Here is a 16,882-nt window from a genome sequence, read left to right on the forward strand (position 1 = left end):
TATTTCCGCGTTCAGTAGATTGCAAGGGACCTATAGCATCAACACCGATCATTATGAAAGGATCCTTAGTAGTTTTGAAAACAACACCCGGGTTGGAACGGATATTTTGTATACGAGCACGGAACTGACATGTGTCACACGACTTGACAACGGCAGTAACCAACTTCCTTCCATCGTGTACCAAATAATTACGAGAGACCTTATCCAGTGTCTTAGAGATTCCCAGATGACCTTCCTTGTGTACTTCAATTATTTTCTGAAGAGCATTACCTTCGTGTAATAGCATCCTACCAGTTTTCTTCTCAATCAGCACACCATCATCATCAATCATTAACAAATTAGCCCTGTAGCGGATTTGTCGAGAAACACCATCAGTAACATCCTTAGGATAAAACCCATCAGTTAAGTAGTTATAAATGGATATAAACCACGGAAAAGACATAAGACCCATTATGAAAAATACAGTTAAATAACAACTCCAATTATTTAAAGGGAAAATCAACCAATTCAAAGGTAAACAGAATATTTTAAACAAGTATTAGAGAGAAGGGATACAAGAAATAAAAGTTTTAGACCAAAGTTAAAGAAGAGATTAAAGATTATGTTTTTATTTAAAATAAACTAAGTTATTTATACAATCTACGAATAGATTCATCTGCACATTTTTTTTTTTTTTTCTAACAATATTACTAATATTAAACGATCCTAATGATCTCATCGAGGTTACCGACTTCAAGATCCACGATCTTTCTGGACAAGGGATCTGCTGGATTCGATTTTCCTGGTCTATACCTAATCTCGAAATCATAGTCCATTAAAGACGCCGCCCACCTTGACAATTTCGGGGTACCCTTCGGATTTGCAAAGACGTATACCAATGAGCTGTGATCCGTGATCAACACAAATTTCTTGCCCTTCAACCAATGTTTGAAGTACTTAACGCCAGTTACCACCGCCAAAGCTTCCAAATGGTGAATAGACCAAGTCGACATACTAGAACTTAAGACCTTAGACCCATACGATAATACTTGTTCATTCTCGAAACCATCCCAAGAGTCCACTTGACTTGCGATGAATGATATTCCCTTGTTCGAAGCGTCACACGAAACACATTGAACACGTTCGCGCAAAGGCGCAGCCAAAACCGGAGCCGTTATCAAAGAGTTCTTTAATAAATCGAAGGAAACTTGTTGTTCTTCACCCCACTCGAAAGCACAGTTCTTCTTAGTTAACCGGATTAAGGGTTCAGCGATTTCTCCATACCGGTGAACATACTTGCGGTAATAGCCACTAAGACCCAAAAAGCTCCTTATGTCGGTTGCATTTGCTGGCACAGGAAAATTCTTGACCTTCGTAATGTTACGTTCACCAGGAGTGTTTCCTTCCGCACCTAAGACATGACCTAAGTATTCCACCTTATCTTTACCAAAAAAGCACTTCTTACGCTTAAGTTTCAAATTGGAGGCGACGCAAGCTTCGAATAGCAACTCTAGATGGACCTTGTGTTCTTCCATGGTATTGGAAAAAATGAGTATATCGTCCAAAAAGACCGAACAGAAATCACCAATAAACTCCTTAAATATAGAGGACATTACTCTTTGGAATTGTGCGCAACCATTTGTGAGACCTTGAGCTAATCTTTTGTACTGAAAAGTACCCTTGCTAGTAATGAACCCAGTAACTTCAGCACCTTCCTTCAACGATAATTGATGATACCCAGACGTACAATCGAAAGTGGAAAACACCTTAGCTGAACCCACATCTTCAATCAACTGCGAAACAGTAGCCGTAGGATAATTCTCCTTTATGATTTGCTTATTCACAGAACGAAAGTCAACCACAGGACGCTTAACCGAAGTTTCCTTTTTATTCACCAAAAAGAGACAGCTTGACCATTCACCTTGAGAGGGCTCGATTATATCAAGATCCAACATTTCTTGCACATGTTGATCCACTAGCTCTTGATCCGACCAACCAAGACGAAAAGGACGATTCCTTACGGGTACAGCGTTATCCTTAAGCCTAATACTTGCTGAGTAGCCCTTGATGCATGTAAGACCTGAGACCTCAGAAAAGCAAGATTTATATTTTTCGATCACCTCGCGTAGCTCTTCATCAACACCTTCGGTGATATTGTCGGCGTTATACTCCAGAACCTTCTTGTCATCAGTACTGTTGTTCTCATCACCAGGGATCAAGTCATCCTCCAAAGTACTACAATACTTTTGGCTAGCCGCGACAACATAGATTTCTTGCTCCTGTTTGGACTTGAAGGGCATACGATTTACATGAGAAGTACGACCTTGAACCTTGATGATACCAGACGAGGTTGGCACCCTTATTTGGGAGTGAACCAAATCCAAAGAAACACCATACGCTTGAAACCATGGGACACCCAACAAGCAAATTTCAGAACCATCTTGCACCGCCATGTGCTCAGGCCTGATTTTACCACCTATTTCAACCGGTACATCCATAACAACATTTGAAGGTTTAGGAACCTGATCTTGGTTGAATCCAATAAGATGTAGACTATCACCATTTGGTACAAGACCAGCAGCAGCACAAACCTTCGATCCCAGAATCGAAACAGACGCACCAGTATCGAACACCGCCTCGATGAATTTGCCATTAATGGAAATCATGGCACGAAGAGGAGAACTAGATTTCATCTTCTGTAAATCATACGGGTAACGATAGACAGATTCAGCATCACTAAACTCCAAATCACCTTCATCTTCAGATAACTGCATGACATCAGAGCTGGTAGAACGACTTGAAACAACACCATAGTCTTCATCAGAAGCAATAGATGAAAAATCATCATCGATATCAACTTCGTTGACTTCCATGGGAGCACTAGTACCAGGTAAATCCTTCAAACCAGCAATGACCTTATCTGTTACACCAACAGACTTATTCCTAGCAACAACCTTAGATTCGCGAAGATACCTAATACCATCAATAATTTCAGCAGCAGCCTCCTTGTCCAAAGATAACCACTCCGCCATAGATATTCCCGCTTCGGTTCCTAAAAGCTTAGACCAAATTTTTGACCTTTTTAATTTAACAGGGTACCGCCTAGCCTTATTCCTAGTCTTGCGCTTGACTTGCTTTTGAAACCCAGAACTAACGACCTTACGATTTGAGGATCCAGCCATAGCTTCAACAGATGGAGGCGCCATAGCCCTTCGTTTGACACCATTGGTCAAAATTTCATTCGCCAAAATTTCCTTAGCACCATCGACCACCGTATCAACCAGTTGGACTTCTTGAGAATTTAGAGGATTTTTATTTATTTTGGGAACATCAGTAACCTCATTATTTACTGATGCTCGTTCTCTTTTCCCGACTCGGCAGAAGAATCAGCAGTATTACCCAAAGGAATACTATTACTACCAGTAGCAGGATTAGAGGCAGGAGCTTGACCTTGATCACGCAAAAACTTGGGGCAATCATACTTCTTATGACCAACTTCACGACAATAAAAACAAGTGAAGACAGGACGAGAACCATTATTACCATTGTTGCTATTGTAGGAGACGAAAGGTTTAGGTTGACCTTGTGCAGCACCTTCATTCAAACGCACCAAATTAATACTGAGCTGTTCAAGTTTAGCCACCAAAGAATGGACGTCGGAACTAGCCACAGAAGAGACATCGGAAAAACTTGACCTAATCGAAGGCTCAGGTTTATAAAGACCTTTCTCAGAAACAGCAGTACGACCAGAAAAATTATATTTCAAGAGACTCTTCTCAACTTGCTTGGCCTTGATTTTAGCACCCTCAAAAGAACTAGGAGTACCGTCCTTTTCTACCTCAAAACCGATATCAGAACGAATAGCCGACAAGAACGTACGAATCTGGAAGGCATCACTTTTATTCTCCAAAAGTTCAAAAAGTTCTTCCATCTTCAAGGCAACATCATCAATACTGTCGCCTTCGCCTTGCTTCATGTTCTGGAGTTGACTCCACCATTTATCTTCTTGGTCAGCCAAATATTGTTTCTTGAATAAGGTAGTAAATTCATCCCAAGAATTTGCCTTGACACCAATGACATTAAACCAAGTTTCAGCCTTTTGAACCAAATGATCACTGACGAGGAAAAGAACTTCATCATCCGTAAGCTTAGCAGAAACCTTCAAACGCTCCATTTTCTTGAGCCAAGTATAAGCCACATTTCCCAAGTCTTCACCAGAAACAGAAACGCCAGAAAAGCTACGCGGTTCACTAACACGCCAGTTAAAGCCCTTTTTCGTAGTTAAAGTATCAGAACCAGATTTTTGAGCCATTGTAGAGAGCACCTAATTACTTGTATTTAATAAACTTTCTCTGGTAGATCGGACCACTTGAAATGAATCTGATTGTCTTTATGTTTACCTTGTATAGAGTAATAAGAATAAACAAATGTATAGAATAACAAGAAGGAGACTGTAAGACTAATTGTTAAAGAATACAGACAAAAAGATATAGATTTGCACTAATAAGCTTTGAAATCTGCAAAGAAGTAAAGATAAATCACAAGTGTTTAAAAACAAGTAAAGTTTATCAGAAAGAAAGAATTCGATGACGTTTATTATTATAAATCAGACAATCTTATATAGACGTTTTGACAGCTGTCAACTATGGTACAAAAATAACTAATACGAAAATGGAATAAAATAATAACAGGGTACGGAAAAACTATGATGAGAACAATACAAAAATAGAGTAAATCAAATAAGGGTACGGGAAAACTATGATGGAAATAATATGAATAATAAGAAAAATAAAGAACTAAACAAAACAGGAAGGTAATAATAAAATAAGTGAGATACGAGAGAGAGCGACGAAATAACAATAAAAATAATTGTAACTGAGAAAGAAGAGAATTTCACGAGTAACCGACTAAGATAATTAACAACCTGCCAATTTTAGAAAAGCAGCAAAAAGACGCGAACTGAACCTTCGGAGAAAGAATACCAGAAAAACTTCTAGAACACCAAAAATAGTTTCACCGCAATATTATTTGTCGGGTCTTTATCACGTATTTTTAGAAACTCTTTTCTCACCGCCAAACTCAGTACCAACTAGATCTCCATTTCTCAGACAAGATTAACGCGCCATTCCACAAATGAGGGAACCAGAACCAAGGAACAAAGAAGAATAACCAAAATAATATTACCAAGCCACTTTTAAAGTGAACGAAAGCGATATCATTACCAAACTGCGCACGCATCAGACATGAACAGCTTCCGTGGCGCAATTGGCTAGCGCGTCTGACTGTTAATCAGGAGGTTGGTGGTTCAAGCCCACCCGGGAGCGTTTCTTTTTATTCTCCTTTATATTTGTGGTGTATGTAGTAAATTTCTCAAATGTGAGGGAGGTCTTCAAATAAACACATTTAATTTTGATACAACAGAGTGTCAGATATAATTTTAGACTAAGCTCTGTACAACTTCAATTTAGATATAACCATTTCACAAAACTATAATTCAATAAAGATCATCTTTGATTTACTATACTTACCTTTACATAAGCACATCTATTAAAATCCTTCTGACAAGAGTGAGCGGATCTTGATGCAGACTCTACCTTATCTATATAAAAAAATACAAAATCAATTATGACTTGGTATTGAATGGGTTCATCTCAAGATAGTTCTATATTAAAGTAAGTAAGAATCTGAGCACCCATCAAACTATTGAAGTAAAAACCTTTCAATTGTTGCTACTTCTGAACTTGGCTCTAGTAATATAACATATGGTATATCTACAGAAATATGTAGGCAGTTGTTATTTAGATCAGGCAAGATCTTCTTGCTATCTTACGCCACATAATGTGGAAGTCATAGAGCGAATTGTGAGTCTCCGATAAACCGGCAGTAGCTTTTGAATCCCAGTCGTGGAAAAAAGATTACGACGAATGTGTCATATAAAAAAAAAGAAGTAAATTTTTTTCTCTCTATTCTATTCTTCACTCTATTTATACTATTATGACCATCAGCTACTACGTACGCCAAGTAACACTGGAAGATATTAAATTTGCCCAAGAGGGTACCGATGTGTATAACTCTGCATACACTACTCACGGTAAGCACATTGACAAATGATGTAACGTATATCAATATCCTAATTTTATACTTTTATTAGATGGCTGGACCACTGAAGCTAGTATTGTTCAAGGAAAATGACAGATAAAGCGACACGAACAATTCATTTATGATAGTGTCAAGACTGATAAGCTCACCCAACTATTTGCTTTCGAAAAAGACGATCAGTGGTAACGACGCCCATGTGGTGGGTACACTTATGATTGTGCCTTTTCCTGATTTACAGGAACTGCCTACACCTGGTGAAGCCATGATTACGAGATTTGCTGTCAGCCCTGATCATCAGTCTAAAGGGATTGGGCCGTCTTTTGATTGAAGGCTCATTTAAAGTAATGAGGGAACAAGGATATGAACGCTGTTCGATCCGAGTCTTTGAGAACAGACCTGAAATTTTGGCTTGGTACACAAAGGTTGGGTTTAAGGACACCAATGAGCGTCGCGCATTTAAAGCACCTGAAGGCAAAAAATTAGTTCTGCCTGTTGGTTTTGTCATTATGAAGTTGGATCTTTAAAGTCTACCTCGTATTCTTTTGAAAAAAAAAACACAAATAAATATTAGAATAAAGTAATACGATTGAACCTGTACAGAGGAATTCAAAAATTGAAAAAAAAAAAAAATGTCTGTATATAATCTTGCTTATATTCTTCATTGAATCAGGGCTGAATATTCAAGAACGTTCTTTTTACTGATAGTGGACATGTTTTAATTCTAAAACCACATGCTTTTGTGCTCATTTCTAACTCCAATTTACTCTTAAGATCATTCCTGTAATTGTATGAATAGAAGACGTTCACACAAATTTCTAAACAGTTCATGTCTTTGCTTGTACTACAGTTCTGAACCAAAACAGCCAGCATAATTGATGCGGATAAGGTCTTAGAAGCTTACCTTATTAAAGACATATGTCAATTGAAGGGATTTCCTCAGGTTAGTTAGTGCTGTATTTTTGACAGAAACAACCAGCTACGTACACTACATTCAAAATAAAAAAAATAAAAAGAAGGTCTCGCCGAGACTCGAACTCGGATGGCAAGATTCAGAGTCTTACATGCTAACCAATTACATCACGAAACCACAATTTTTCAACGGAAAAAAAGTATAAATAATAAAGTATTTTACAAAATTAAAAATCACGTGATAATCACGTTTCGATCATCTTATTGGTGGGATTATTTTGATACTTTTTATTAAGCGGGAAGAAAGCGGTAAATGTTTTACGCTTATAGAAATAAAAAGGAAGAACTTCAATTGGAGGTTAAATATATGGGGGTGCAGCAAAATCAAAATTCCTTTAAATGGAAATAAACGATCATATGCATCAGTGAATGATTGAACACCAATGGAGTACACGGGATGGCGAGGGGAGGGGAGGTGTCTAAGTTCGTGAAATAGTGGGACTTATACGTTTTTTTATAGTACTTTGGACGATGACTACGCACAGAATAAATAGATTTCACAGGTGATGGAATTCGTGATGGGCTATTTCTATCGGATAAATTCTAGTAGACTGTTGAGGAGCGGTACAAATATCGACCTATTTGTAGAAGAACTTCTTCCGATCCTAGAAATTATATCATCCTCGTCTGTTTGTTGTTGATTATTAAATCTCATGGGATTGTAAATCATGGGTTCTGCACGGTTCATTGGAGGACGAGGAGGCTGATTTGTAAACGTGGACTGTATGTTGGGGCCAACTGTTTTTCGTTTTAAACCTTTCGTACATTGTCTAAATCTGTTAATAGATGTCCCAAATATAACGTGCTAGTGACATATAGACCTGTAGCTTTTGAAACTGTTTGTTTTGTCTTCTAATTTCGAATATTTTGTTGCGATTTTTTCTTTCTGTTTCATAGTCATTTATAATCGCTATGTAAAAATATAAGTGCCGCAATTAATAAAGACGGCAGGAGTACCTTAATTACCTTTTTGTTTTTCTCTCTCAACTATATATAAAATTAGTCCATGTGTTCCATGTTTATATGTACAGCTTTAACCTTTAATCATGAATCAATCCCGTTGCATTAATTCGCTTTGGTTTCTCAACTCGTTATATTTTTCTTGGGTGCTCTTTTGAATGACTGCCCTGAAGGCCAGTTCTTGCGAAGTTTGATATTCATAAAAAGCAATTGCCCTAGCACAAACATCCAGAATTATGTCTGGCTTCAAACCTGCAAGCACAGACTTCTTAAAAGTTTTAGTCATGGGCCACAATGACGAGATTTTTTTTTTTTTTTACCGATTTATCCTCTGTCGGATTCAGTTGTTAATGATGATATCGTCACTATTTTAATAAATTAGTGTATATTGATGTGGTAGGGAGTACAAGACAAGCTTTACCTTCCTTCAGACAGAGTAGTGTGACAAGCCGGACATATCAGCTCCTTTGAAAATGAGGAATTTGCGCAGCTTTCACAAAAAACGTCTAAGGGAAACTTTCCAATTAGCAACAATTCATGTCACAGAATAATATCCATTCATACGCGAACAAGAGGTAACGCAGGCCTGTCATGATTATGATTAAGACTGTAATTGTAGGTCTGTATGTACTTACATACCCGCTGCTCAGCAGAGAGAGGTTTTCTACATTTAACAACATTGCAATGAATATCAGGCTCTGTCATTCTACCTTTTTTTTTTTTAAGGTTTGGGGCTAGTGCAGAAAAGAAAGAAAACGGAGTAAAAAAAAAAGAAAGAGAGAAAAAAGAAGAAAAAAAGTGCTTCATATGGTCACAGGTTGTGTAATGGTAAAAAAAGATGGGGTATTTTAATGCGTGCACAAACAACAACGGTAAAAAAAAATGATAAAATAGAGTTTAATGATAAATTCAAGGTCAATAAATATTCAGCGAAAAAAAAAAAAAAAGGGACCCGACTCTTTGTTAATTCTAGTTGAATTTCAATGGTGTAATGTGCCTGGGAAGGTAATAATAATAAGGGTTCAAATACAACTAAAACACGCCGGACATTCAAAGTTGGGTTCAATACACAGACAAAAGGTTCAATTTTCACAATTTCTTTCTTCTTTTTCCTTTTCGGTTAATTTTTTTTTTATTTTACAACACTATGGCTGTCTTTAGTCAACTCAAGAACTTCATCAAAAGTGGAAAAAGCACTTCTTCTTCAAGCATATCTCGACAGTCGACAACACAAAAATATGAGACAGCAGCTCGTATGGTAGAGAGAGAAGATTGCAAAGCAGACCATGCCAACTTATGGAGGACTGGAAGACTATGTTTTAAAGTCTAACTTGGCGAGTAGGTTCATTTCACCCCGAAATTTTGTTCATGAAGAACTAACACTCTGTTTATATACAGTGGTGCTTTCTCAAAAGTATACGAAGCTGTTCAACTGTCTACAAACGAAAAAGTAGCAATAAAAATTGTTCGCAAATTAGAATTAAATAATCAACAGGTAAAAACTTACATATTACTTGTGATAAATAGCTAAAATATCAAATAACATAGAAATCAAGCGTATTAAAAGAAGTACAAATCATGAGGACTTGGATCACCCTTCTATAATCAAATTACTCCATTTCATAGAGACAAAAGAGGTAAAAAAAGAAATCAGTAATAATAACAATAAAAAAAAAAACCAACATTTTTAATTAGCATTACTTCCTTATCTTGGAACTTTGTGAAGGCGGAGAAATTTTTCATCAAATTGTTCGTCTTACGTATTTCAGTGAAGATCTTGCTCGTCATTGTATTCGTCAAGTAGCTGAAGGTATTCGATATTTACATGAAGAAAAGGGTGTTGTCACAGGTACATATTTCATCGCTGCGTAAATAATATACACGTATATTTAAATGCATACACAATTAAATAGAGACATTAAACCAGAGAATTTATTGTTTGTACCAATCGAATTCAAAGAAAGAGATACACCATTACCTCCACCTGAATTTGATGAGCCCAAAGAAGATGAAGGCCAGTTCGTAGCCGGTATTGGTGGCGGTGGAATTGGACATGTAAAATAGCAGATTTTGTTTATCAAAAGTAGTTTGGGATCAACAAACCATGACACCTTGTGGTACAGTGGGTTATACTGCACCAGAAATTGTAAAGGACCAACGTTACTCAAAATCTGTGATATGTGGGCTTTGGGTTGTGTTCTTTATACCTTCCTGTGTGGATTTCCTCCATTCTATGATGAAAGTATTAAGGTATTGACCGAAAAAGTCGCAAGGGGCAATACCATTCTTGAGCCCCTGGTGGGATACAATTTCGGATGAAGCAAAGGATTTAATAGAAAACTTGCTTCATGTTGACCCAGAAAGAGATACACTATTTTAGAATTCCTTGAACATCCATGGATCAAAAACAATACCTATTAACATACATACACACCTCTCTCTTTCCTCCCCTTTTGATATAACATACTCTATTTAACAGGAAATGTCGGATATCGATACGGAAGCCATTATTGCTAGAACCACCAAGCGATTTACCCATTGATTTGACTTCAGTACCCATGTTTACAGCATTGGTGGAAAACGTAGGTGTACCTCCTCACCCCGAAACAGAAGCAGAAGAATTTAAACGCATGATTCAAGAACGCAATAGAGATGAGGAAGAATTAGAAGCAGCTGTCCCTTTCCCATCCGGTATGTCAGCATCCGTGATTAATTCTCGTGCCAACTCACGCGCAAATTCACGTGCACCATCCATCACTGGAGCTTCAGGTACAACTACTCCCCGTCGAGATTTTCTCTGGTGTGTCCTCCATGAAGGAATGTTTGATATTTCTTATGCTGTGCATCGTATGACAGAGGAAAAACAACGTAGAAAGAATATTAACAATCAGGAGATACCTCAAAGAACCGCAGATCGCTATTTATGAGTGCTGTTAATGGGGATGACGATGATATAACGGAGGATGAGATAGATTTAGTAACGGATGAAACTTCTTCAGTCAGACCAGTGAAGAAGACACTGTACATGATTTAAAAGATAAAATTGATGTGATGAATATCATGAATCAGCCCAGTAAGCGAAAAGAAGGTCAAATCAAATAAGCAACACAATCTATTTGAACTGAATATGAACAAAGCTACCTTGTTGGGCGAAGAAAGATCCCTAGTCCTACTCATCAAGTTGATGACTCTCAACAATAAATTAGGGCTGGTTCCTTTCTGTTTGATCATTTATATTCCTGCATTCTACCACTATATCATTATCTTGACACACATTTCCTTTTTCTTTTTCTTTTTCTTTTTTTTTTTTTTAACACTAATAATACTAATAATAATAAAATCAACACTCTTTTTTTTTATTGAATCAAATGACTATCTTTGGCTTTGGATGCAGTAATAAATGCTGCATGAGACCAAGTTAAATCTCTAGCTCCAGCCATAAACCCAATATATCTATCATACTGTTCTGACATGGATCCATTACGAGCTTGATGAAATTGGATCGTTTTCAAAAACTTGTCTGCTGCATGTGTTGTCTTTTTAATAATCTCTTTTAAGGTTGCACTTTCGGGTGAATAGTATCCATCATCCACCTGCATGATTCGTTGAAAGAACCGTCTATTTATACTATTTACCGAAACACCTAACTTCTCCCATTCTGCAATTGCCAAGTAATTAATTCGGTGTAAGCAGCTGTAGCCAAGAACCAAGGATTTCCGACAGATGTATCATATCCGTCATAGATATCTTCAGGGTAACGGCCAATGCATGTACCTAGTGCGTCACTCTGTGACTATTAATGGGATACAATGGCTCAAATGACTCTTCCAACGCAACAACAGTAGCCAGCATCTGTAATTTGTCATTTAATAAATTAAAGATTAAAACCATAAACAAACCTTGTCAGACCCAGGTGTAAAAAATCCTACAATTTAAAATGGTCAATATTCGATTTCATTCCACCCATGATTGCCCAAATTATTATTACCATCATTTCTACTGGCGATAATATTCAGCTAACAATGTAGACACATCTAAACCCGATGGCTTTTGCACACCATTCTGAACGTTCTGAGTAGCCATAATGTAGTTATGCTGTTCTGACCAGAATGTCTCGATTCGCTTACCAATAAGATGACTAGCCAGCTTGTATTCCTCGACGTTACGATTGGATAATTTAAAGAAATCAATGCCATCCAACAAGGCTTTACGCATAACCATTAGGGTAAAGAAATGTGTACCTATACCTCTTCCCACAAATCAAAACTAGGTTGATACCATACTTTGCTAATATAATCCAGTCCCTAATAATAGCCGGTACAAGAGTATCATGAATCCAAGGCTGTCTTGTAACCGTTGTCTAGCCATCGGTTTGCAATCAAGAAAATGTGATGGCTCTTTCTGCAGGACCATCATTTTGAGGTCTACCCCAAGTACCTTGAAACTTGATCCATCCTTGTTGAACTTTGGTTCACCCAGACAATTGCAACGCGTACTTGTCTTTTGTACATCCATTTGAAAGTCGACATAATCATGCAACAAGGTATCATTGGTCTCTTGCAAAGAAGTAGCACACGAGCAACTAAGGCTGAATCTCTTGTCCATGTATAGAAATAATCAGGTTGATGTGTTGACAAGGAAGCAGCAAAGAAACCCCTTTTAGTACCGGGTGGATTGATATTATCAATATCGTTTCAAAACTTGTTTTATGTTGCTTTGAAATCCACTGATCAAGATCAATGTCACCTTGTACAGGATATATATCAAGGGAGCAAATAGCAGTAAAAGCAAATATCTAGTAAACATGATGAAGAAGAAAAAGAAATTTTTTTCTTTTGCATACGTTTTTATAATAATGACATACTGTAACGTGATTTGGTAGTCCGAGCTTGTCAATCAGATGCTGTTGTTTATAATCAGGTGGTTAAGCAACATGCTGTTTGTTGGCTTTGTGTTACTTGACTGGGAGTGCACCACTTCAATTCGATACTTGATTTTTTTTTCAGACACATGTTGATGATACAGATTTCATTGTAGTTGGTCAGCCTTTACACTGTAATCACACGATGAGATTTATGATTCTAGATGCGTTGACGTATCTGTACGTTATTCTGTTTTATAAAGATCCATGTTCATGCTGCTGATGCTCTCCAACTGCAGCAGCCACAAACTCCGACTGATGGGCTTCATGGACCCAAAAGTTGTTGTGACAAAGTTTGATACTTCAATTGAACCCTATACTTGTATCACACTGAAAAAGGATTAGGAATCAAGGCTAATGAGAGGAAGTGTTAACTGTCAAAATGTGAACAAAAAAATATTTGAAACGACGCATGCTTCTTTTTATAAAAAAGCCACCTGATATTTTTTTCCAGATACTTTTTTTTTTTTTTTTATCAGTTCTCGAATTTTCTTTTCTTCTATATACACACAATGGCCAAGGAAAGAAATCAACCAAGCCCGTCGCTTCTTCTAACTGGAAGAAGCTTTTACCTGTAAGTAAATTTACGATCGAAGAAACTTGACACAGTAGTTGACAGATCGATACTAGACATTGCTCCTGCCGATTCAAAGAAAAAGAGAAAGGCTCTGACGATTTCGAAATCAGTCCTAATTTCAAGTGTTGGGATAAGAGACAAAGAATTGAGTAAGTAACAACTGCCGCAGGAAAAAAGAAAAGAAAAAGGGAAACTAAAACATGCAGCACAGGAAAATGAAGGCTTCTCACATTGCTAAAAACAGTAACCACCACCACCACCACTACCATACCAAAGAAACGATACCCCAAAGATGAATGGTTTGGAGAGTGTCGATGAAGATGACTTGAAGAACGTGTATGCACACAAGGAAACACCCCAAGAACAAAAGTTGAAAAAGAAGAGTTTGGTAGCCAAAATGAATGCAGTTACAGGCGATCAAGCAAGATTAGGTAAATACGTTGCCATCGATTGTGAAATGGTGGGTGTTGGACCTGAAGGAACCGACTCAGCATTGGCTCGTGTGTACTTGTGAACTTCCACGGTGCAGTGTTATTAGATATCTATGTCAAACCACAAGAAAAATAACAGACTATCGTACACATGTCAGTGGTATCGAGGCAAAACATTTAGAGTCAGAGGAAGCTTTATCATTTAAAGACGCACAGTTCAAGGCAGAGGCAATCATTCGTGGACGTATCTTGGTCGGTCATGCTGTTTATAACGATTTACAAGCGCTCATGATCTCTCATCCAGCATTGTTAATTCGCGATACTTCTCGTTATAAGCCTTTCCGTAAATTAGCAAAGGGCAGAACTCCTGGTTTGAAAATGTTGGTTAATGAAGTGTTGGGCATTTCCATTCAATCAGGATCTCATTCATCTGTGGAGGATGCTAGATTCACAATGCAACTTTATAAGAGCGTCAAGCTGGAATGGGAAAAATCCTTTGGTGCCAAGTCTGGCTTAATTTTAAAGAATTTCAGCAAAGGAAGAGCAAAACAGCAGTAAAAAGAAGGTGTCGATAAAGGAGGTCGCTGAAGATTCCGAGTCAAATAGTCAGTCTGATTCCAACAGTGATTCTGACAGTGAAGACGATGCTTCTGACGATGAAGAGTAAAACTAAAATAAAATGAACCGACGCATAAAAATAATTAGAAAAAAGCGTCACTGACCTTTAAAAATAAGCTTTTTTTTTTTTTTTTTTTTTTTCGTTCTTCTTTCCCCTTTCCCCCCCTCTTTTCTCTCACAATGAGTTTATCGGTAGCTGATATATTTGAAGATTATTTAGAAGTAAAACGAATTCTCGATTTTATTTCAACAGAGTTCTAACTCTAAGAATAGGTTTGCAAAACTTGCCATCTGAAATCGATCAAAATATGCATGAGTTAAGACGAATGGATGATGATCTACAAAGTAAGTATATTCTATATGCATTGCACTTTTTCTTTAACTTGTTCTTAAAAAAGAGTTCCGAGAGAATACACAAGACATAAACGGTCTTACATTAAGCAGTCCAAAGCGTTAGAATCAACCGATACGCTTGCCATGGTATCTGCTCGATTGCAGTTGGAGAAAATTATAGACGGCCATGCAAAAACAGGATCAAAAATTGAATTAGCCATGAGAATGTACGACCTTGTGTCACGACCATTGAGAGGTTAGATTCTCAGGTCATGACAAAGAGTAATCTAAACAAGTCTGACTGGATCAGAAAGGGACCTCAGAGAAAGAGACTGGATGGTGGCATTCGCAAAAGGTAGAGATTTGCATTTCTTTCCTGTTTATACATATACAAAACTGATACCACACAGAATTCATCATTCGTCCCGCCCGAACCCTCTGATCGGTCATTCAACTCACTGGTACAAGTGGTGATATCGATCCAATGAGCCTACTATTGTTATTGTGGTCAAGTTCTTTTGGTGATTGATCGCCTGTGACGGTGAAAACGTAAAGTAACTCTCCCTACACTCAATTTCACCCCTACTTAATCTTTCTTAGTGTGAGAGGAATGGTTTCATTAGCCTGTGTGGTCTTATAGAACCGCCCGCGGGCAATGGTTTTGTGAAGAATGCAACAATTTAATGCAATATAGCAGCAGTAGCGGTGAAGACTCTTCCTCTTGAAAATATACCTTTTTTTTTTATCATTAAACACCGATAATCCTGTCTGCACCCTTGTGTTCGATCTTGGGCAAACGTTCACAGTTCCACATAATAAAGCTTCGTTACGCCATGCAGACATAAATTGGGAAACTTGGGGGGCATACGTCAAGTAAATCATTGCAAGTCCACAATATGCTATTTAGTATAACCTTCGAAAAAGCAGCATATACGGTTCGTCATACGGGCACGGAATTATTGAGCACGGACATAATCATGACTACTCCTATCATGTTATGAGATGAGGAGCAAATAATAACACTAATATAGGTACTGACATTATGAATTTCACTAGAAATAATGATCAGATGGGTTAGGTATCAAGATTTCAATTCAGACTCACTAGCTATTATAAATTACGATTTAAAGAAGGTCAAGATTATATTCCATGTAGAATATCACAATTAAAAATCGCTCTCGATTTATTCAGGTATGCGAAGGATATCGTCAGATCAGACAAATCAAGAAATCCATCGTAGTTATATTCAATTCACAGCAGGTTTTTATAAAGTACTGGTATTTTGGATAAAAGGACCCGTCGAAATGGAGTCAATGAAGTCCAATCATCAATTGTAGCGGAGTTAAGGATAACGAGAGAAGTACACCTATAAAAGACTAATACAAGACTGTAGACCCGAGACATTGGTAATGTAGATATCAACTACAAAAAGATTATTTACAGGTAGATATCTACTACCCTTGAAATCAATACGATAAGGCACTAGCAGCGCCTCACTGTCATGAGCTACAACAGCTGCCACCTACCAATACAAAATAAGATAGGGGTTTTTTAGGAGATTGCGCAAGGGTTAATTGAAAAAGGTCCCAACCCGATTGACTTATGAGCGCTGACCCGGTATTATGAGCACTAGCGTTTATTAATAAAGTACTATGGTGGCGTCATTGACAAAATGAGTAACAATCTTACTTCTAAGCTTATTATATGTAGAGCTTTTTTTTATTGCGATAAAGACACCATTGAGTGATTGGTTGCATAGTGGATTAACAGCAGTAAGAAGACTCTTTTATCTTCTATAAAATATTACAAACTAGCTTCACACAGTATATAAGCTTATTTTAAGACACGAATATGCTTTATGAAGATCCTAGCAAGACATGAGAAAGGATCTACTTTTGCGTCGCATGATTTAATAGAATGCGTGATTTTTTTTTAAGAAAAAAAAACGAGAAGAAATCCATTATAAATGAATCTTCAATATGAAAAAAAAAATAG

The 16,882-nt window shown here is 37.3% G+C and overlaps 6 protein-coding genes and 2 non-coding genes across 8 annotated transcripts; 5 read left to right on the forward strand and 3 right to left on the reverse strand.

Moving 5' to 3' along the window:
* Positions 1-5,229: 5,229 nt before the first annotated feature.
* Positions 5,230-5,303, forward strand: EV154DRAFT_t163. The gene has a single exon. It is a non-coding gene; the product is annotated as a tRNA-Asn (tRNA).
* Positions 5,304-5,957: 654 nt separating this feature from the next.
* EV154DRAFT_531674 (uncharacterized protein) lies at positions 5,958-6,683 on the forward strand. Its single transcript, XM_051603848.1, has 4 exons — positions 5,958-6,070; positions 6,131-6,156; positions 6,251-6,358; positions 6,384-6,683. The coding sequence occupies exons 1-4, from the start codon at positions 5,974-5,976 to the stop codon at positions 6,600-6,602; spliced, it is 450 nt and encodes a 149-aa protein (XP_051450671.1). The 5' UTR covers positions 5,958-5,973; the 3' UTR covers positions 6,603-6,683.
* Positions 6,684-7,092: 409 nt separating this feature from the next.
* Positions 7,093-7,165, reverse strand: EV154DRAFT_t164. Its single transcript has one exon. It is a non-coding gene; the product is annotated as a tRNA-Gln (tRNA).
* An 80-nt stretch (positions 7,166-7,245) lies between these two features.
* EV154DRAFT_531677 (uncharacterized protein) lies at positions 7,246-8,755 on the reverse strand. Its single transcript, XM_051603849.1, has 6 exons — positions 8,647-8,755; positions 8,136-8,275; positions 8,014-8,027; positions 7,861-7,929; positions 7,616-7,803; positions 7,246-7,590 (listed from the first exon to the last, which is right to left on the reverse strand). The coding sequence occupies exons 1-6, from the start codon at positions 8,710-8,712 to the stop codon at positions 7,372-7,374; spliced, it is 696 nt and encodes a 231-aa protein (XP_051450672.1). The 5' UTR covers positions 8,713-8,755; the 3' UTR covers positions 7,246-7,371.
* A 185-nt stretch (positions 8,756-8,940) lies between these two features.
* EV154DRAFT_531682 (kinase-like domain-containing protein) lies at positions 8,941-11,371 on the forward strand. Its single transcript, XM_051603850.1, has 12 exons — positions 8,941-9,260; positions 9,310-9,349; positions 9,406-9,502; positions 9,564-9,644; positions 9,703-9,856; positions 9,923-10,048; positions 10,092-10,187; positions 10,281-10,357; positions 10,512-10,875; positions 10,899-11,028; positions 11,077-11,151; positions 11,175-11,371. The coding sequence occupies exons 1-12, from the start codon at positions 9,155-9,157 to the stop codon at positions 11,206-11,208; spliced, it is 1,380 nt and encodes a 459-aa protein (XP_051450673.1). The 5' UTR covers positions 8,941-9,154; the 3' UTR covers positions 11,209-11,371.
* Positions 11,297-12,832, reverse strand: EV154DRAFT_531685 (Six-hairpin glycosidase-like protein). Its single transcript, XM_051603851.1, has 9 exons — positions 12,761-12,832; positions 12,584-12,663; positions 12,445-12,563; positions 12,275-12,311; positions 12,029-12,248; positions 11,996-12,006; positions 11,907-11,932; positions 11,802-11,859; positions 11,297-11,665 (listed from the first exon to the last, which is right to left on the reverse strand). Exons 1-9 carry the CDS (start codon positions 12,811-12,813, stop codon positions 11,364-11,366), a joined length of 906 nt encoding a protein of 301 aa, XP_051450674.1. The 5' UTR covers positions 12,814-12,832; the 3' UTR covers positions 11,297-11,363.
* Positions 12,833-13,703: 871 nt separating this feature from the next.
* EV154DRAFT_531688 (ribonuclease H-like domain-containing protein) lies at positions 13,704-14,667 on the forward strand. Its single transcript, XM_051603852.1, is given in 3 exon segments — positions 13,704-14,005; positions 14,076-14,442; positions 14,462-14,667. The coding sequence occupies 3 exon segments, from the start codon at positions 13,798-13,800 to the stop codon at positions 14,601-14,603; spliced, it is 717 nt and encodes a 238-aa protein (XP_051450675.1). The 5' UTR covers positions 13,704-13,797; the 3' UTR covers positions 14,604-14,667.
* A 41-nt stretch (positions 14,668-14,708) lies between these two features.
* Positions 14,709-15,926, forward strand: EV154DRAFT_531690 (uncharacterized protein). The gene is given in 6 exon segments (XM_051603853.1): positions 14,709-14,776; position 14,808; positions 14,828-14,899; positions 14,955-15,124; positions 15,157-15,242; positions 15,528-15,926. The coding sequence occupies 6 exon segments, from the start codon at positions 14,735-14,737 to the stop codon at positions 15,610-15,612; spliced, it is 456 nt and encodes a 151-aa protein (XP_051450676.1). The 5' UTR covers positions 14,709-14,734; the 3' UTR covers positions 15,613-15,926.
* The last annotated feature ends 956 nt before the right edge of the window (positions 15,927-16,882 follow it).

Source organism: Mucor mucedo (genome assembly GCF_025094135.1).
Source record: "Mucor mucedo strain NRRL 3635 chromosome Unknown EV154scaffold_232, whole genome shotgun sequence".
Lineage (NCBI taxonomy): Eukaryota > Fungi > Mucoromycota > Mucoromycetes > Mucorales > Mucoraceae > Mucor > Mucor mucedo.